Raw genomic sequence first — 14,045 nt, forward strand, 5'->3', positions numbered from 1 at the left:
ATGGGTCGATGAGTGACAGGCAGCGGGCTTACACTGAAACTGTGATTTCTGAATCAAACAGTTTCTTTTACTGTCCTTTTTTCTGTAGAGGAAGAAACCGTAACTCTGTATTATTTGTTGTTTGAGGTGCAATATGTGACTCAGCAGCTTTAACACATGTAGAAAAGCGGGCGGGCTGTAATTCAATCAACTTTTATATATTGCGTTATGCAGTTTTTGCATGTATGCGTGTTTTTGTTAGCCGGTATATACCAGACTTTGACCAGAACAATCTGTTAGGGTCAAACAACTTTACATTTCTCCAGTCATAACTTCGGATGAAAATAATTTCCCCTTAGTTAAATTTTATGTGCAATGAAAAGGGGCGGAAAATAAAGTAAGCACCTGTATTTCTCCTCAATGCCACAGGCACGCAGCGAGATGCCCTCGCTGTGAGGATCGAGGCTCCAATTTCTAAACGGTTCGGATAAGTGATTTCAGCGGAATCCCGAGACGGTCGCACTGGCCAAGCTAGCCTGAGTGATCGATGGTTTCTCTCTGCTGAGCAGAATCAAAACAGTGCTTGATGTTAAAGTCGGCAGCAGCACGCCTCAGTTAAAACATTATGAGCCAGACAGGCCTACATAGAGTTGTTTGTTCTGTTTCAATTTATTTATATTTATTCATTTTTTGTGTTAAGATTGGAATTTCTCCCCCCTTTTCTGGGACACATTTCCGGACACATGGACTTGCAGAGGACTGTTGTGCATACGCCAATGCTGTCCCCCATCACGCATTGTGTGTGTTAACTCACAGGAAGAACACACACTTTGGATTTTCCATTGATGATAAATAGTCCTATCGCCCTTTTTGAATTGGCCCATCATCACCATACAACCCGGGCATTGTGCTTGTATATTATTCATATCGAGGTTGACCCATTTAACGTCATGCAGAGAGCATGCACACACAGAGACAGAGTACACGTCACACACACACATACAGTACTCTCCAGAGGCCTTGCACTCCAGTTAGATGTAAGGCTCCCTCTCCGGCAGTCTTTACGTTTTTATTAGACAGGATTATTGAAGTGCAGGGATTTTTTTTTTCTACGAGTGTGATCCATACACGTGCACCTTCAAACACAAACACACTCGACAGCAAGGCCTGCTCCCTATATTGTCATGAATCATTACGTAATTCCTATTCTGTCTGTCTTCTACACACTCAGCCCTCACACTCTCAATGCACTGTTTAACGGATTTACCAGTTCTCTTTTTTTTCTTTCGTTTCTGATTAGAGCTGGTGATTTTAATCCCAGTAAGAATTCCCACAGTCTGCCTAATTCCTGTTCCTGCCTAAAGCCGGTAGGGGGGCCAGTAAGCCGCTAAACCCCCTGGCTATACACGCACACACACATAAACTGACACACATATATGGACTCTTGTGTGCTCTCACTGGCGTTATGGCATATATATATAAACATGTACAGTATTTGCACTTTCCTTGCACTCTCGTAAGAGTTTAGATGGAATACAGGCAGACCCAGGAGGCTGAGAGTGAGCCACGATGAGGAAAACCACATCCTGTTTGTCATAGTTATTTTGCTTTTTTTAAGAAAGGTATCAAACAGAAGTGAAGCTAATTGTTTAAGAATTGAAGGCGTTCATCGAAAATTATGAAGAAATTCATTTGGAGCAGGAAGAATTAAAGGCATGGTCCGAGAAGAAGAACATTGTGTTTTAAATGTAACCCAAATTTAAGGTTTATGTGGTATTTCTTACGTGTTATTGATGGTGGGCTTGCACTGGAGTGAGGGGCGGAGTAAGTGGTGCTTTAGCCTGGCTGCACTCACCTGCTCACTGTGGTTTTGTGGAGAGAGTCGGGAGGCGAAACTTTCTCTTCACTGCAAATTTATACCACAATCCTGCAACAATTTTCCATCACAATATCCTTCACCATCAGTGGCATCGTCATTGAATTTACGGTTATCGGCACTTGGATAAATTGTATATTTTTTTCCTGCATTAAATGGTCAAAACAAAACGGAAGGAGTAGAGCAATAGTTTGAGCGTGTCAAAGTGTTTATCCCCCCGTATTTACATACATCCATGTAGTAAGCAATGGCAAATACAATTGACATCTGATATTATCTGCTTCTCTGTCTTGTCTGTAAGATTTGTAATTCCTGTGATCTTGATCTTGCAAACATTTTTTGAAATTAAAATCCCTTGCGCCTTAATGTCCGATTATGTTCACGAAATGCTGAAAATACAGTTATCACAATCATAGATTATTATTATGACTTTTTAGTTGTGGTTGACTTCGATTCCGTTGTTTTTCTCTCCAAAACCAAATGTTTTTCAGTTCACTTTCAGACTGTGGCTGTCGGAAGCATTGTCCTTCTTCCTTCTAAATACATAGCCAAAAATATCTACTCTGGCAACTGACTTCACATTTCTTTTGGTATTTTCTCTTTCTCTTACTTCTTTTATTTACAGAACTGGCTTTATACTTGTTTGTTTTACTATTATTATAATTTCCATTTATTCCTACTCTTGCATATAATTGGCCAGGAGAAGACGATGTGATGGAATATGTCTGTCACAGCACATGGTAGACAGCTGAATCTACCGGCCTGATGGACTTGTTCCTGCAACGACATGTTGGTACATTAATTAGTCATAACGGCACCAACAGGGGCCCTGGAGGGGAGGGGCGTACATTATGTATTTGTTTGTGTGTTTCTTTCTTCTTGAACTTTGGCCCAGAGCATGTGTTCATGTACAGATGCAACAAGAGAGATCTAAGAGTCGTTTTTTATATCTTGTCTCGACATTTATTTTATTTTTCTATGTGAAATATTAGATACTTTAATGAAGAGAAAATTCCCAAACTCCTTATTGTTCTTCAAATATTGTTGAATTTAAATGTGTCTGTGTGTGTTTATAGTCATGGGCCAGATTTTCATACACGATATAATCTCTTTTACATTTCATTTGTTTTTGTCATAATTTATTAAATATAGCAATAATTTAGCAGCAATACCTACCCCTGCTGTAACCCACACACATGCTGCCTCATTTACTCACTCAGCCACCAGTAGCATGCATGCATGACACGCTCCTGCACACCTACTCATACGTCCTGTGTCAAGCGTGTGGTGGTGAACTTATCCTAAAGAATTCACACACACCATGCGGTAAATCTGTCTAAGCCATTTGCCTAATCAGCTCTCTCTCAGCACAATACCATTCATAGATCCAGAGTAAAACACACACACACACACACACACACACACACACACACACACACACGTACACACACACACACACACACACACACACAGAGAACAGACAAAATACCCGACTTTGCCGGACTAGTGACAGCTTTACCGAGCCCCCAGCGTTACAACCTGTTAATGGTACGTTGCATCACTTCACACATCTTAGAGGAGGAAGAGTGAAACAGAGGGTGAGAGGGAGGTGTGCACAGTCTCCAGAGTGATCACATGACATAATTTGCTCCATTTTTAACTCTTTTACTCATCCGCCAACTCCTCCCATCATTGTGGTTCAGATCTGCTTTTACATGGTCCGACTCTCTCTCTCTCTCTCTCTCTCTCTCTCTCTCTCTCTCTCTCTCTCCAATGTTCAATTTTCTCCATTATTTTCCAATATTTCTCATTCTATGAAAGGTGTGTGTGTGTGTGTGTGTGTGTGTGTGTAGTGGGTTGAGATGGGGGTTGTGTCAGGTTTCATTTCAGTACAGATCAAGTGGGAGCGAGGACAGACAGACAACCCTGATGCAACCGGGAGACACACACACACACACCACACACACACATTCACAAGTGGTGGTGGAACACATATTGGCATAGACACAGGCAAACACAAACAGAGACACTGTATGGTTCTCTTCCAAGATCGATTATACATAATTGTGTTGGTTTTATGGCAACAAACAAACTTTTAGTGCTTAAAAAAGTCTTTTATCGGAAATATAAAGAACGAAAATTATGCAAAGCTTCTATTGAAAGCCATACACATGCAAAAAATATATACTTGATGGCAGCGTGACTTCCATTAAACTTGTAATAACCATAAGTAATGTGTAAAAATATCCGCCTCCTACAGGTCGTACCCATGTGCTGTACTGTTCGTTCATCATTCGTCACACCTCCATCACAGGCATGAAGGCTTCATGCTACTCAAAAATGCCTCAGTAACCGAGAGCTGCCTTAAGGCAATAAGCATGTAAGCCACTATATGTGAGCTTCCACATTATGTAAGTGGGGTAAACTGAAACCATGGCTGTTGTTTATGTGCCAACGTGTGGTGGTTTCAGAGCATGTTCTGGGACATTCTTAGAGAGAAATCAAAGCCATGAAATTGACTTTCGTCAGGCTGCAGTACAACATGCTGCTATACCCGATGCTGAGATGTTAAAGCAGCTTTGGAGTTGAAGCCGGTTGGCATCAGGAGACCTTTCCATTGACAGAGGGAGGCAGAGTGTGTGTTCTTGTTGATGTTTACTTGGCCAACGCAAGAAGCAGTCTTTTCCATGTATTCTCCTGGAATTGCCACGTTGAGAGATGTTAACCCAGAGTTGGGGTTAACATCTCTCAACGTGGCAATTCCACACATGAAAAATGGTGGAATAGCTTTGAGGTATCTTGAGACCGTGTAATTTAGGGTATGTCAATCCTGAACCACGAGGACACACTTGAAAAACCCTGTGTTGTGCAAACATAGATATCAAAGTGGGCCTGAGCACCTGCCCTTTTTCCTATTAGCAATAACCCTTTTAAAATGAACTTTTTTTTAATCTGACTAGCGTGTTCAGTCCAACCTGCCTATGGTGCTGCAGGACTGCATTCTGATTGGCTAAGGCACTTCTGTCTGATTTCCCCTTTGTGACCTTGTTTACTTGTGTGAAATATATTGATCACTAATTAAATGTCATGAAACAGTATTTGAACCGACATACATTTTAATATCCATTTACCACTCTCACAAAAGTTGTCACCCAAGGCATATATTTATTTTATTATAAAAATGTCCGGCCCTTGCCCCTCTAACATCCTCTGCATGTACCTGTTGTGCACTCCTCGTATTTTATAGCTTCTTGGTAAAGTTTTAAATGTGGTTTAAAAAAAACTACAAAGATGTTTTGGGTTGTTTTTTTTTTAACAAACAATGCAATCAGCAGATATGTGTAGACAAATGTATAGTTGTGTTAAGATGAGTAGATAATATTTCAGTCGGGTAATTCATGAAATAGTCCACCCTCAGAATCCCAAACTTAAAGTAAACCCCAAAGCTACAAGGCTGCCATCTTTATGCTGTGCCGTGGAACAGAGGGCACAGGACTTCGCCTTTAAGACATTTTAAGATATTTTTGGAGCGGGTGTGATGGCTTAAGCCCCTTTAAGAGCTGGGGATTAGGATGATGCTGATGCTTAGTGTCTTGGCCTGTGTGCATGTGTGTCTTGCTGCCTCTGCCTGTATGTCAGCTTGCCCTGTGTGGGGCTGGCCTTTGGAGCTGGATTTGCTGCATCTGGATGAAGTGCACAGAGATTTTATGGTACACAGCAAAAGATATAGATAGAGAGAGAGACAGGAGCGGCCGTGAGAGAGATAGCGTGTGATTGTGTGCATGTGTGTGTGATGCATGTGCAGCCAAGCTAACTGGAGCAGGGTGTCCAGGATGCATGCACGCTTGACGGGCTGGCTGCAGCCTTGTGATACAAAACATTTAGCATTAGTGTGTGTCTGCGCTGTTACACTGCGTGATGATGCATCAGTGACTCAGCTTCAGCTGTCAAGTAGGGATAGGAAATATTGATAATCTTGAGAAAAGTATATTTTCGTAATACATTTTATGCAATATTATGTTTTGTGATACTTTATTTACTTTCAATAACATCCTTTAATCAACTTTGTGTGAAAAACTAGTGGCAGAAAGTGGCTCATTTTGCTTTTGGATGTTGGATTGGACCGGGGATAAATCAAAATGTAGATCCTACTGTTCTGATGAATAAAAAAAGAAATCTTAGATATTTGTTTCGTAACCCCTGAAAGATGATATGTATTGCACCGCCACATTCTTGCCAATACGCAGCCCTACTGTCAAGGTGTGTGTGATTGTGTGTGCATGTTTTACGTAAGCCATTGTGACTTTGACTTGGATGAACAGACAGTACTGCTGTGTCATTATAGCTGTCCTTTTACTTGTCTCTGTCACCCATCAACTGCACAGATGCAAACGCAGAATAGAAAGGCACACACACACAGACACACACACTTAATACGGGTTTGAGTGTGTAAACAGAATCATTGTTGGTTCATTAAGTAACTAGGAGCAACACACTAACCTGAACATCTACAGATTATGAACGACAGGTTTTTGGATTTTCCCAAATGTAGAAACACCAACTCTTACAGGAAGAGGGTTTAAGGATTGAAAATGTTCACTACAGGTGAAATATTAAGAAATATTAAATATACTGTAGGTTTTTATTGGAATAAGGGCATAAGCAGGAATATTTGTAATGTAAACATAGTCTGTCTGTGTGTAATGCTATGCTTTAGTGAGCATGTTATTATTATAAATTCCACTAATATAACACTGATCATAATCCGTCTGCATTGGGTTTTAAAAAGTTGAAATATACTTCAGTCATGTAATAATTCTCTTGCACACAGGATGTTAAGTTGTGTGGCTTTACTTTACGTTGGACATTTATATTTTATTTAATATTCCATTCATCGCACTATTATGTACATCCTGCTTTATATTTTGTTAACTTCAATGGTGTTTAATTGTCTGACAGTTTATAAATTATCTATCTTCATAGTCGACTGTATACATATCTTTTCTCTAATGCCAGTTTATTCTTATTTCTACTTATTGTTTGAGATGTCTATACTTTTGAATAGTTTATTTCTCTTTTTATTTCTAATTATTTGCTATGCCTTGTATTGTATTATGCTGCTGCAACACAAAAATGTCCCAGTTTGGGACCTATAAAGTAATTCTTGTTTTATCTTATCTTCAGCTAAGTGGCACTATCTATTCCACTCTGTTCCCAGGTCTAGCTGGCCAATGCCGGGCCCGTTGCAGATATCTGGCGGCGGCAGCAGCAGTAGTGTGTATGTGAGCGTCGTCCCCGACGCCTAGCTCATGTCCAGCCCATAATGCCGTCCTCCACGCGGAAAGGAGTGCCGAAGGACCCAGAGGTGGCAGACCTTTTCTTCAAAGATGACCCCGAGGATGTCTTTTGTGACCTGCACGAGATCGGACATGGCAGCTTCGGGGCCGTCTACTTTGTGAGTGCAAATGTTGTGTTCTTTCACAAACCGATGTAGAGGTGGAGTTTATTAGTTGACCGTTTAGCTTAAGTGTCATAGTTATGGAAGAAAGAGAGCATTAGCGAGAGAGAGAGCGCTTATTAATACACAAATATGGTTTTGATTTATTTATGAGCCAGTCACCCCTGATCGATTCATTGATTTGTATGCATGTTGTAAGTGTAGCCCACTACGCTACGGCTCTTTGAATGCCATTAAGTGGAGACAGATTTGCTCTCAGCACTCTCTGTAGCTTTTCTTATTAATCTCATCATCACTAATTACTCATCAAGCCTTTGATTCTAAAGCTGTGTGGATGTGGGGGTTGAAAGCAGATCTCTCTGCTCCCTTCAGATCCTTTCCTCTCAATTCCTCTCCTCTTCTCTTCTCTCCTTTCCTCTCCTCTCCTCTCCTCTCAATTCCTCTCCTTTCCTATCCTCTCTTCTTTTCTCTCCTCCTATCCTCTCCTCTGAGTTCCTCTCCTCCTATCCTCTCCTCTCCTCTCCTTTCTCCCCCTCCAGATGCAGGGCTGGGAGCGTTAATCCTCCCCCCCCCCCACTAAGGCAGCTGTTTTCTTGAAATAGAAAAAGAGAAGCTGTCGATAGTAAAGCAGGATGTTCTTGGCTGTCAGGGCCTCAACACACACACACACACACACGCACACACACAGCCCCAGTACGTCACAACTAACCCTGGTGCCCATGTCCGTCTGGCTAACAGGCTCCAGTGTGCGTCTTAATCCTGCCCTGATGCCAGCGCTGTGCTCACTGACACACTTATGCTGTCTGCATTACAACTGGCAAACTGGTAGCTTAGCTTTTAGCCTGAGCAGATTTAGGTAAAGTAGTCTAAAAGATATCCTCTAAGTTTAAATAATAAAATGAATGATCTGTCCATGTCTAGCAAATAACAAATTATGTTGACATTGATTTTCCTGCTGGTATAACGAAATAACAGCAATTAGTTTTGAAGTTTACTATGCTGTGATCGAGTTGTTTTGTCTGAAAGACAAGAAATAAAATCTCCAATACTGCAATTTATGCGCAGGAGAAAGGAGCAGTGGCACTGTGCTTCCTCTTGTAAATGCGTGCATATTTTCTATTATGTTACTGTATATGCATGCATAGTCAAAGGAATGTATGCAAGTGTATGTGCATCCATAGTGTATACATACATACGTTAAGATTAAAGGAACTCCATTCTCGAAGAGAACAAGGGGAATTCCCCCTGCTGCGCATGCAGGCCCACACACTTCACTACAGTGTGTTGAATGAATTAGGCTGTAATTATGGATGCTCCCCCTTTCTCCTGTGATGACAATTAGCCTGCATGTGTTTTAATATTTCAGCATTTTTTTCTCTTCTCTATAGCAATCTATCTTTACATTACACCAGAGGGAACGGCTATTATGCATGAAAAGACAGGCAATCATAGGGATCAAATTAATCAGAAAAATAATAAAAATCAAATATAAATGCTCTGTTATTCCATTTGAAACTCAACATCCCTTTCATTTGTAAGTGGGATGAAGCAGAGATGAGAGCTTAGGCTGAGCTCTAGCATAGCTGTTCCTAAGTCCAAATGCCTCTGAGGTTAACGCCGTTTTAGCATGGACAATTCAAGCCCTGACAGTAGCTGCAAAACAAACACATATCACCTACCTGCAGGCTTTCCTTAGTCATGTTATTGAATGCTTTGATCAGGCGGAAATGTGTTTGAATACAAATGAGAGAATGAGTTGTAGATGTATTGCTTTATGCGGACATAATGATGTGTTTAAACACCACTTTGTTTTTCTTTCCTCTCAATCATCCTTAAGACATTTCATGAGTTGTCAACCCTTCACTTTAACCCCCCTATTAAGCAATTAAATAAACATGTGATAAATGGTATGTAACACAATTGTTTAATAATTCAAATCAACAGCTTAAACACTGGTGTAGAATTAGATAATGTTTGGCAATATGATTAAATGTTTACATTTGCTAATAAATGCTGTACAGAAGAGAGTTAAAGGGTTAACAAACTGTTGTCCAATTAAAACAAATTTCTTTCTAGTTGAAATAATTCTTCCCTATGCCATATTCTTCCTATAGAATCTAATAACTGTGTGGAAAAAAAGTCCTTTGTCTTTGTGAGAGTTGTGTGTAAGACTTCAAATTCAAGACCTATCAAGAATCTGATCTCTGTTTTCTTTCCCTCCAGGCACGTAACTCCTACTCTAACGAGGTGGTGGCCATCAAAAAGATGTCCTATAATGGCAAGCAGACTACCGAAGTAAGGAAATCAATCACACACAAGAGCACACACACATGCCAAAGTTTGCCTTCAAAACCAAACTCCCCCTCTAAACGCAACACCACAGTTTGTTGCTTATGTCTCTGATTCATATCTCTGGGTCACAGTGACATTTGGTTAGCCCGCAGTCTGATAACAAGGACATCAATATTGAGAAAGAAAACACACCAACATCGACAGTCAGTACAACACAAATAGTGGTTGTGAAAAAGAGAACCTTTGCACACATCCAGTCTTTGATTGTACTGTAGTATTTGACTGGCCTGTTGAAAAGGGCCATTTGATTGGCCTATTGAAACAAGTCAAAACTCAATATGAGTTAAGCCGCTGAGAGGCTAAACTTTGCTCTCTGCTGTGATTCACAATGATAAATAAACAAAAAAAAACGAACAATATCCAAGTCCGAGCCACACGGTCAACAGAAAGTGTCGGGGCAATTTACCCAAATACCAATAAACCACACCCATGTGACAATTGCCGGAAATGATAACCCAATACAATAAAACATTGTCTGAACAAATAATAGAAATACTAAGCAATGGCTAAACAAGCGTTTTGGCTCCTACGGGTCAATTGAAACAACAACTTTGATTGGCCCAATGAAACAAGCCTTCTGGTTGTTGATAGAGGGACTCTATTTGGTCGGTTGAAACTAGCCTCAGATTTTTGTCTGGTCATTTGAAACAAGTCATCTGATCGGTTCATAAATACAAGCCCTCTGATTGGCCGCGACCACGAGCCATTTGACGTGCTAATTTCATGTCACTATTTGAGTTTCCCATTGGAACAAGCCATTTGATTGTTACATTTGAACAATTATTACTAGGGCTGTCAAACGATATATATTTTTAAATCTAATTAATCACAAGATTTCGAAAAATTCGTATTTTCTGTGTACTATTCTCAGAACAGAAAGATAAATGACAAGAAGCGGATATACATTTGTTCTTTATTAATGACAAATTAAAAAAAAAAGTTTTAATTCTAAACAATTTTGGCAACTTAGCCATTGCTCTTTTTCTTTAGCAAATACAGGATAGATAAATGGAACACTTTTCTTTTTGACAAACAACACTTTCACACAATTACATGTGGCCCTTTTACCTTTTGTGTATTCATCTTTAGCCAGTTGCTATGGCAAACTATCTGGTTAACATTTTCTGAACGTAAAGTGGACTGTTTCTTCTAAACAATATGGCCTGCGACTGAGAAGAGTCGTTCGCACGTAACGAGGAATGACGCGGCGGGGGTTTAATTGTGGGCAGGTCCAGGCGGGATTGCGTTAATGCGTTAAAAAAAATGATCGCCGTTAATTCTAGAAATTAATCATCTCGCGTTAACGCGTTAATTTGGTCAGCCCTAATTATTACATTTGTCATATTATGTGGGCATTGGTATCATCCAGCACCATCATCCAAGAAATAGTGTTAATTGGTCCAATCCATCTCGAATGGTCCCTTCGATGCACTGAAAGCTTTAACCGGCCTCCACTAGTACCCTTGAAGCACGTGGATATGCAAGACCTGTTCATCACTGCTTGCAGCTTTCATTTCTCTTGCTTTGGCCCACATCCAGTAACATATCAGTAACAAGCAGTGATGCAAAATGCAAAAAAAGGTAATTCTCGAATGATATTTACCCACGCTCGGACTCTATGATATGATACATTGAGATTTTTCATTTGTGATTGTTAGTTACCCTAAAGGAACAAAAACAATGTGAAAATATTTAATAATTACTCACCAAAAGATGCAAGGTTTGGAACAAACATGTGCCTCCCTCAAGCTAACCACGGAACAAGTTTAGGCATTGGCGTATTTCAGAAGGCGTCCTTTGTGCAAAACCTTTCTATTTATAAACTTTGTGTGTGTTTCGTATGTGAGGACTCGCACAGTTCCGAGATGAGGCTTTCACTTGCTATAAACTCTTGTGGTTAGCAGAAAGCACACTAAAATATTGTTTTACATTTTCAAACTCCTTTTTTAATTTCATTTTATTGCAGTGCTATTGAGAAACATTCCTATCTGTCTGCATATAAACCTGTATAAAAACCATATTACCTCTTAAAATGGTTGCTACAGTGCGGCCAGCTGCGCCACAAAATTCAAATCACAGCAATGCCAACCTAAGTGTTACCGGGATTGTACCTGTAGTGTGTAACCATCTGTGTGTCTGAATTTGTTTTTGGCAGAAGTGGCAGGACATCATTAAGGAGGTCAAGTTTTTGGGACAGCTGCGACACCCAAACACAATTGAGTACAAAGGATGCTACTTGAAAGACAACACTGCCTGGGTTAGTAGATCCGTCTCTCCCTTTGTCCCAGTTCCCATCTTTGTTTCAGTTTTGCAAAATTGTGAGTTTATCTTTTTTTGCCTGCCTCTTTGTGTTTTTTGATTTCTCACTACAGTTCCTCTGCAAATGTGGTTATCAGTAACACAATCTTTGTCGTTAAGAACATTTTCTCAAGTATTCACAAGCTTTAAATATTGGTATTGAGGATATTTAATGATGAATACCTTTCTATGTGAATGATCGGTTGTATCTGCATTCTGTTACAGCTGGTGATGGAGTACTGCCTGGGCTCCGCATCAGATTTACTAGAGGGTAAATATATGCAAAATCTGCACACAAACTTCTTTTTGTTCGGGAAGTCTCTTCACCTGGGCGAGAAATAGTCTGTAAAATCTAAAACAAAACCTGTAGGAAACAAGAACGTTTGTTTTAAAATGTGGGTTATTGTACTTGCGTTAATAAGTTAGCTTTAGCTTTACTGTGGTTAACTAGCTACCTGCTATCAGGTCAATCCAAAATATCATTAACAGCAAATATACAGAATACATATTCACAGTACAAAAGGCATACAACTCTGGAAAAAATGAAGAGCAAAATTATGAGTTTTGGGGTTTTTACTATTTATAGATATATATATATATATATATGTTGTATTCTAAACACTACTGAATTCAACAGACACTGGAATGGCTGCCATACATGTAGAGATAAACATTTAAGAAATATGTGAAGTCGTCACAATTGAGCACTTTCATTCAAATGATATGTTTTATACACAACGCCATATCTGATGTAGTTTTGGTTTGACTCCTTTTTTCTGAGGAACATTTTTCCAGTTTTCAAAGCTTGAACTTTGTAAACAGTCCATCCTCTCAACATTCCCGCCCTGAACATACTGTGTTATTTTAAGCACCTATGTGTGTGCTCGTCACTGATGCAGTTGACAGGTGGCCCTGGCCTGTTTTGGAAATTTCTCATTGATAGTTCTGCTGTGACCTTTCCCTCTGCATGTCATCTCTCTCTGTTACTGCAACAGTCCACAGGGAGCTGGCATAGGTGCCTTTATCACAACTGTTAATCCATGTGGTGGATGCCAAGAGACTACTTTCTTACTGCTATGTCAGCAGGGCACCCTGCTATAGTTGTTATTCATTTATTACTAATACTGTGATGTTTTGGTTGCCAGCAGTTGCTTGAAGTCTGCACTTCATAACTAAATGAAGAAGCTTTATTTTTTATGAAGGCCTTTGTGAAGAATACATTTCCTGATTATGTAATTAAAGTCTTCAGAGGGTTTTTGACTCATTTCCACTCTGCTAATTTCTCCCCCAGTTCATAAGAAACCACTGCAAGAGATGGAAATTGCTGCCATTACCCATGGTGCCTTGCTAGGACTGGCTTACCTACATTCCCATAATATGATTCACAGGTGAGTCAGTTTGTTCTCTAGCTCCAAACATTCCCCATAAGGAAGTTCCTTTATCAAAAAACATGATAAGAGGCTGAGAGGAGATGTACTTCCCCTACTGGATTAGCGTTTGCTAATTAGGCTGTAAAACGTCATCTCTGTCTGACACATGGTCCTTATTGAGCAAAAAACAACCCTCCTGTTTTACTGGTGTCCTCAATATAATGATTTTATGGCAGGGAAATATGATTAGCATCTTAAATGGGGCTGTATGAAATGTTCTGTGTCATCATAGGTCTCATTGCAGAATTGTAATTGACATAAAACCCATAAAATTAGAGTCACACTTGGAAATCCAAGACCAAGCTGCATTCAAGTGTCCCTCACATGGATCTTATTTTTTTCCGATTATTCCGACATGATGAACGCAGCACAGATCTTGCAATGTGAACTTAAGTGAAACTAAATCAGCCTTGAAAATGAATGTGGATTCTTCCTCGGCCCATGCCCTTTCAGCTATTGTCACTAAAACGGGGCCAGTAGTTTTCCTGTTTGAAGGCAAACAAATCGAGCCAAAAACATGACCTCCTTAGCAGAGTTAATGAACATATCACATCTATAAATACACCACACCAGTGACCAGTTCATCAAGATTTGAGGGAGAAGCATTATGCATAATAGATCCCTGGAACTGATGTGGTTTCTCTTGGTTGCT

General features: G+C 39.9%; 1 protein-coding gene across 4 annotated transcripts in view; it reads left to right on the forward strand.

Annotated features, from left to right (window-relative positions):
* taok3a (TAO kinase 3a) overlaps positions 1-14,045 on the forward strand; it is a 67,814-nt gene that overhangs the window by 26,108 nt on the left and 27,661 nt on the right. For all 4 annotated transcript variants that reach the window (XM_063897327.1, XM_063897328.1, XM_063897329.1 and 1 more), the window contains exons 3-7: positions 7,074-7,310; positions 9,537-9,608; positions 11,821-11,922; positions 12,189-12,234; positions 13,255-13,351. In XM_063897327.1, coding sequence (XP_063753397.1) covers positions 7,179-7,310; positions 9,537-9,608; positions 11,821-11,922; positions 12,189-12,234; positions 13,255-13,351 — 449 coding nt within the window. In that variant the 5' untranslated portion in view covers positions 7,074-7,178. The remainder of the gene's footprint in view (positions 1-7,073; positions 7,311-9,536; positions 9,609-11,820; positions 11,923-12,188; positions 12,235-13,254; positions 13,352-14,045) is intronic.

This window comes from Eleginops maclovinus, chromosome 12 (genome assembly GCF_036324505.1).
Source record: "Eleginops maclovinus isolate JMC-PN-2008 ecotype Puerto Natales chromosome 12, JC_Emac_rtc_rv5, whole genome shotgun sequence".
NCBI lineage: Eukaryota > Metazoa > Chordata > Actinopteri > Perciformes > Eleginopidae > Eleginops > Eleginops maclovinus.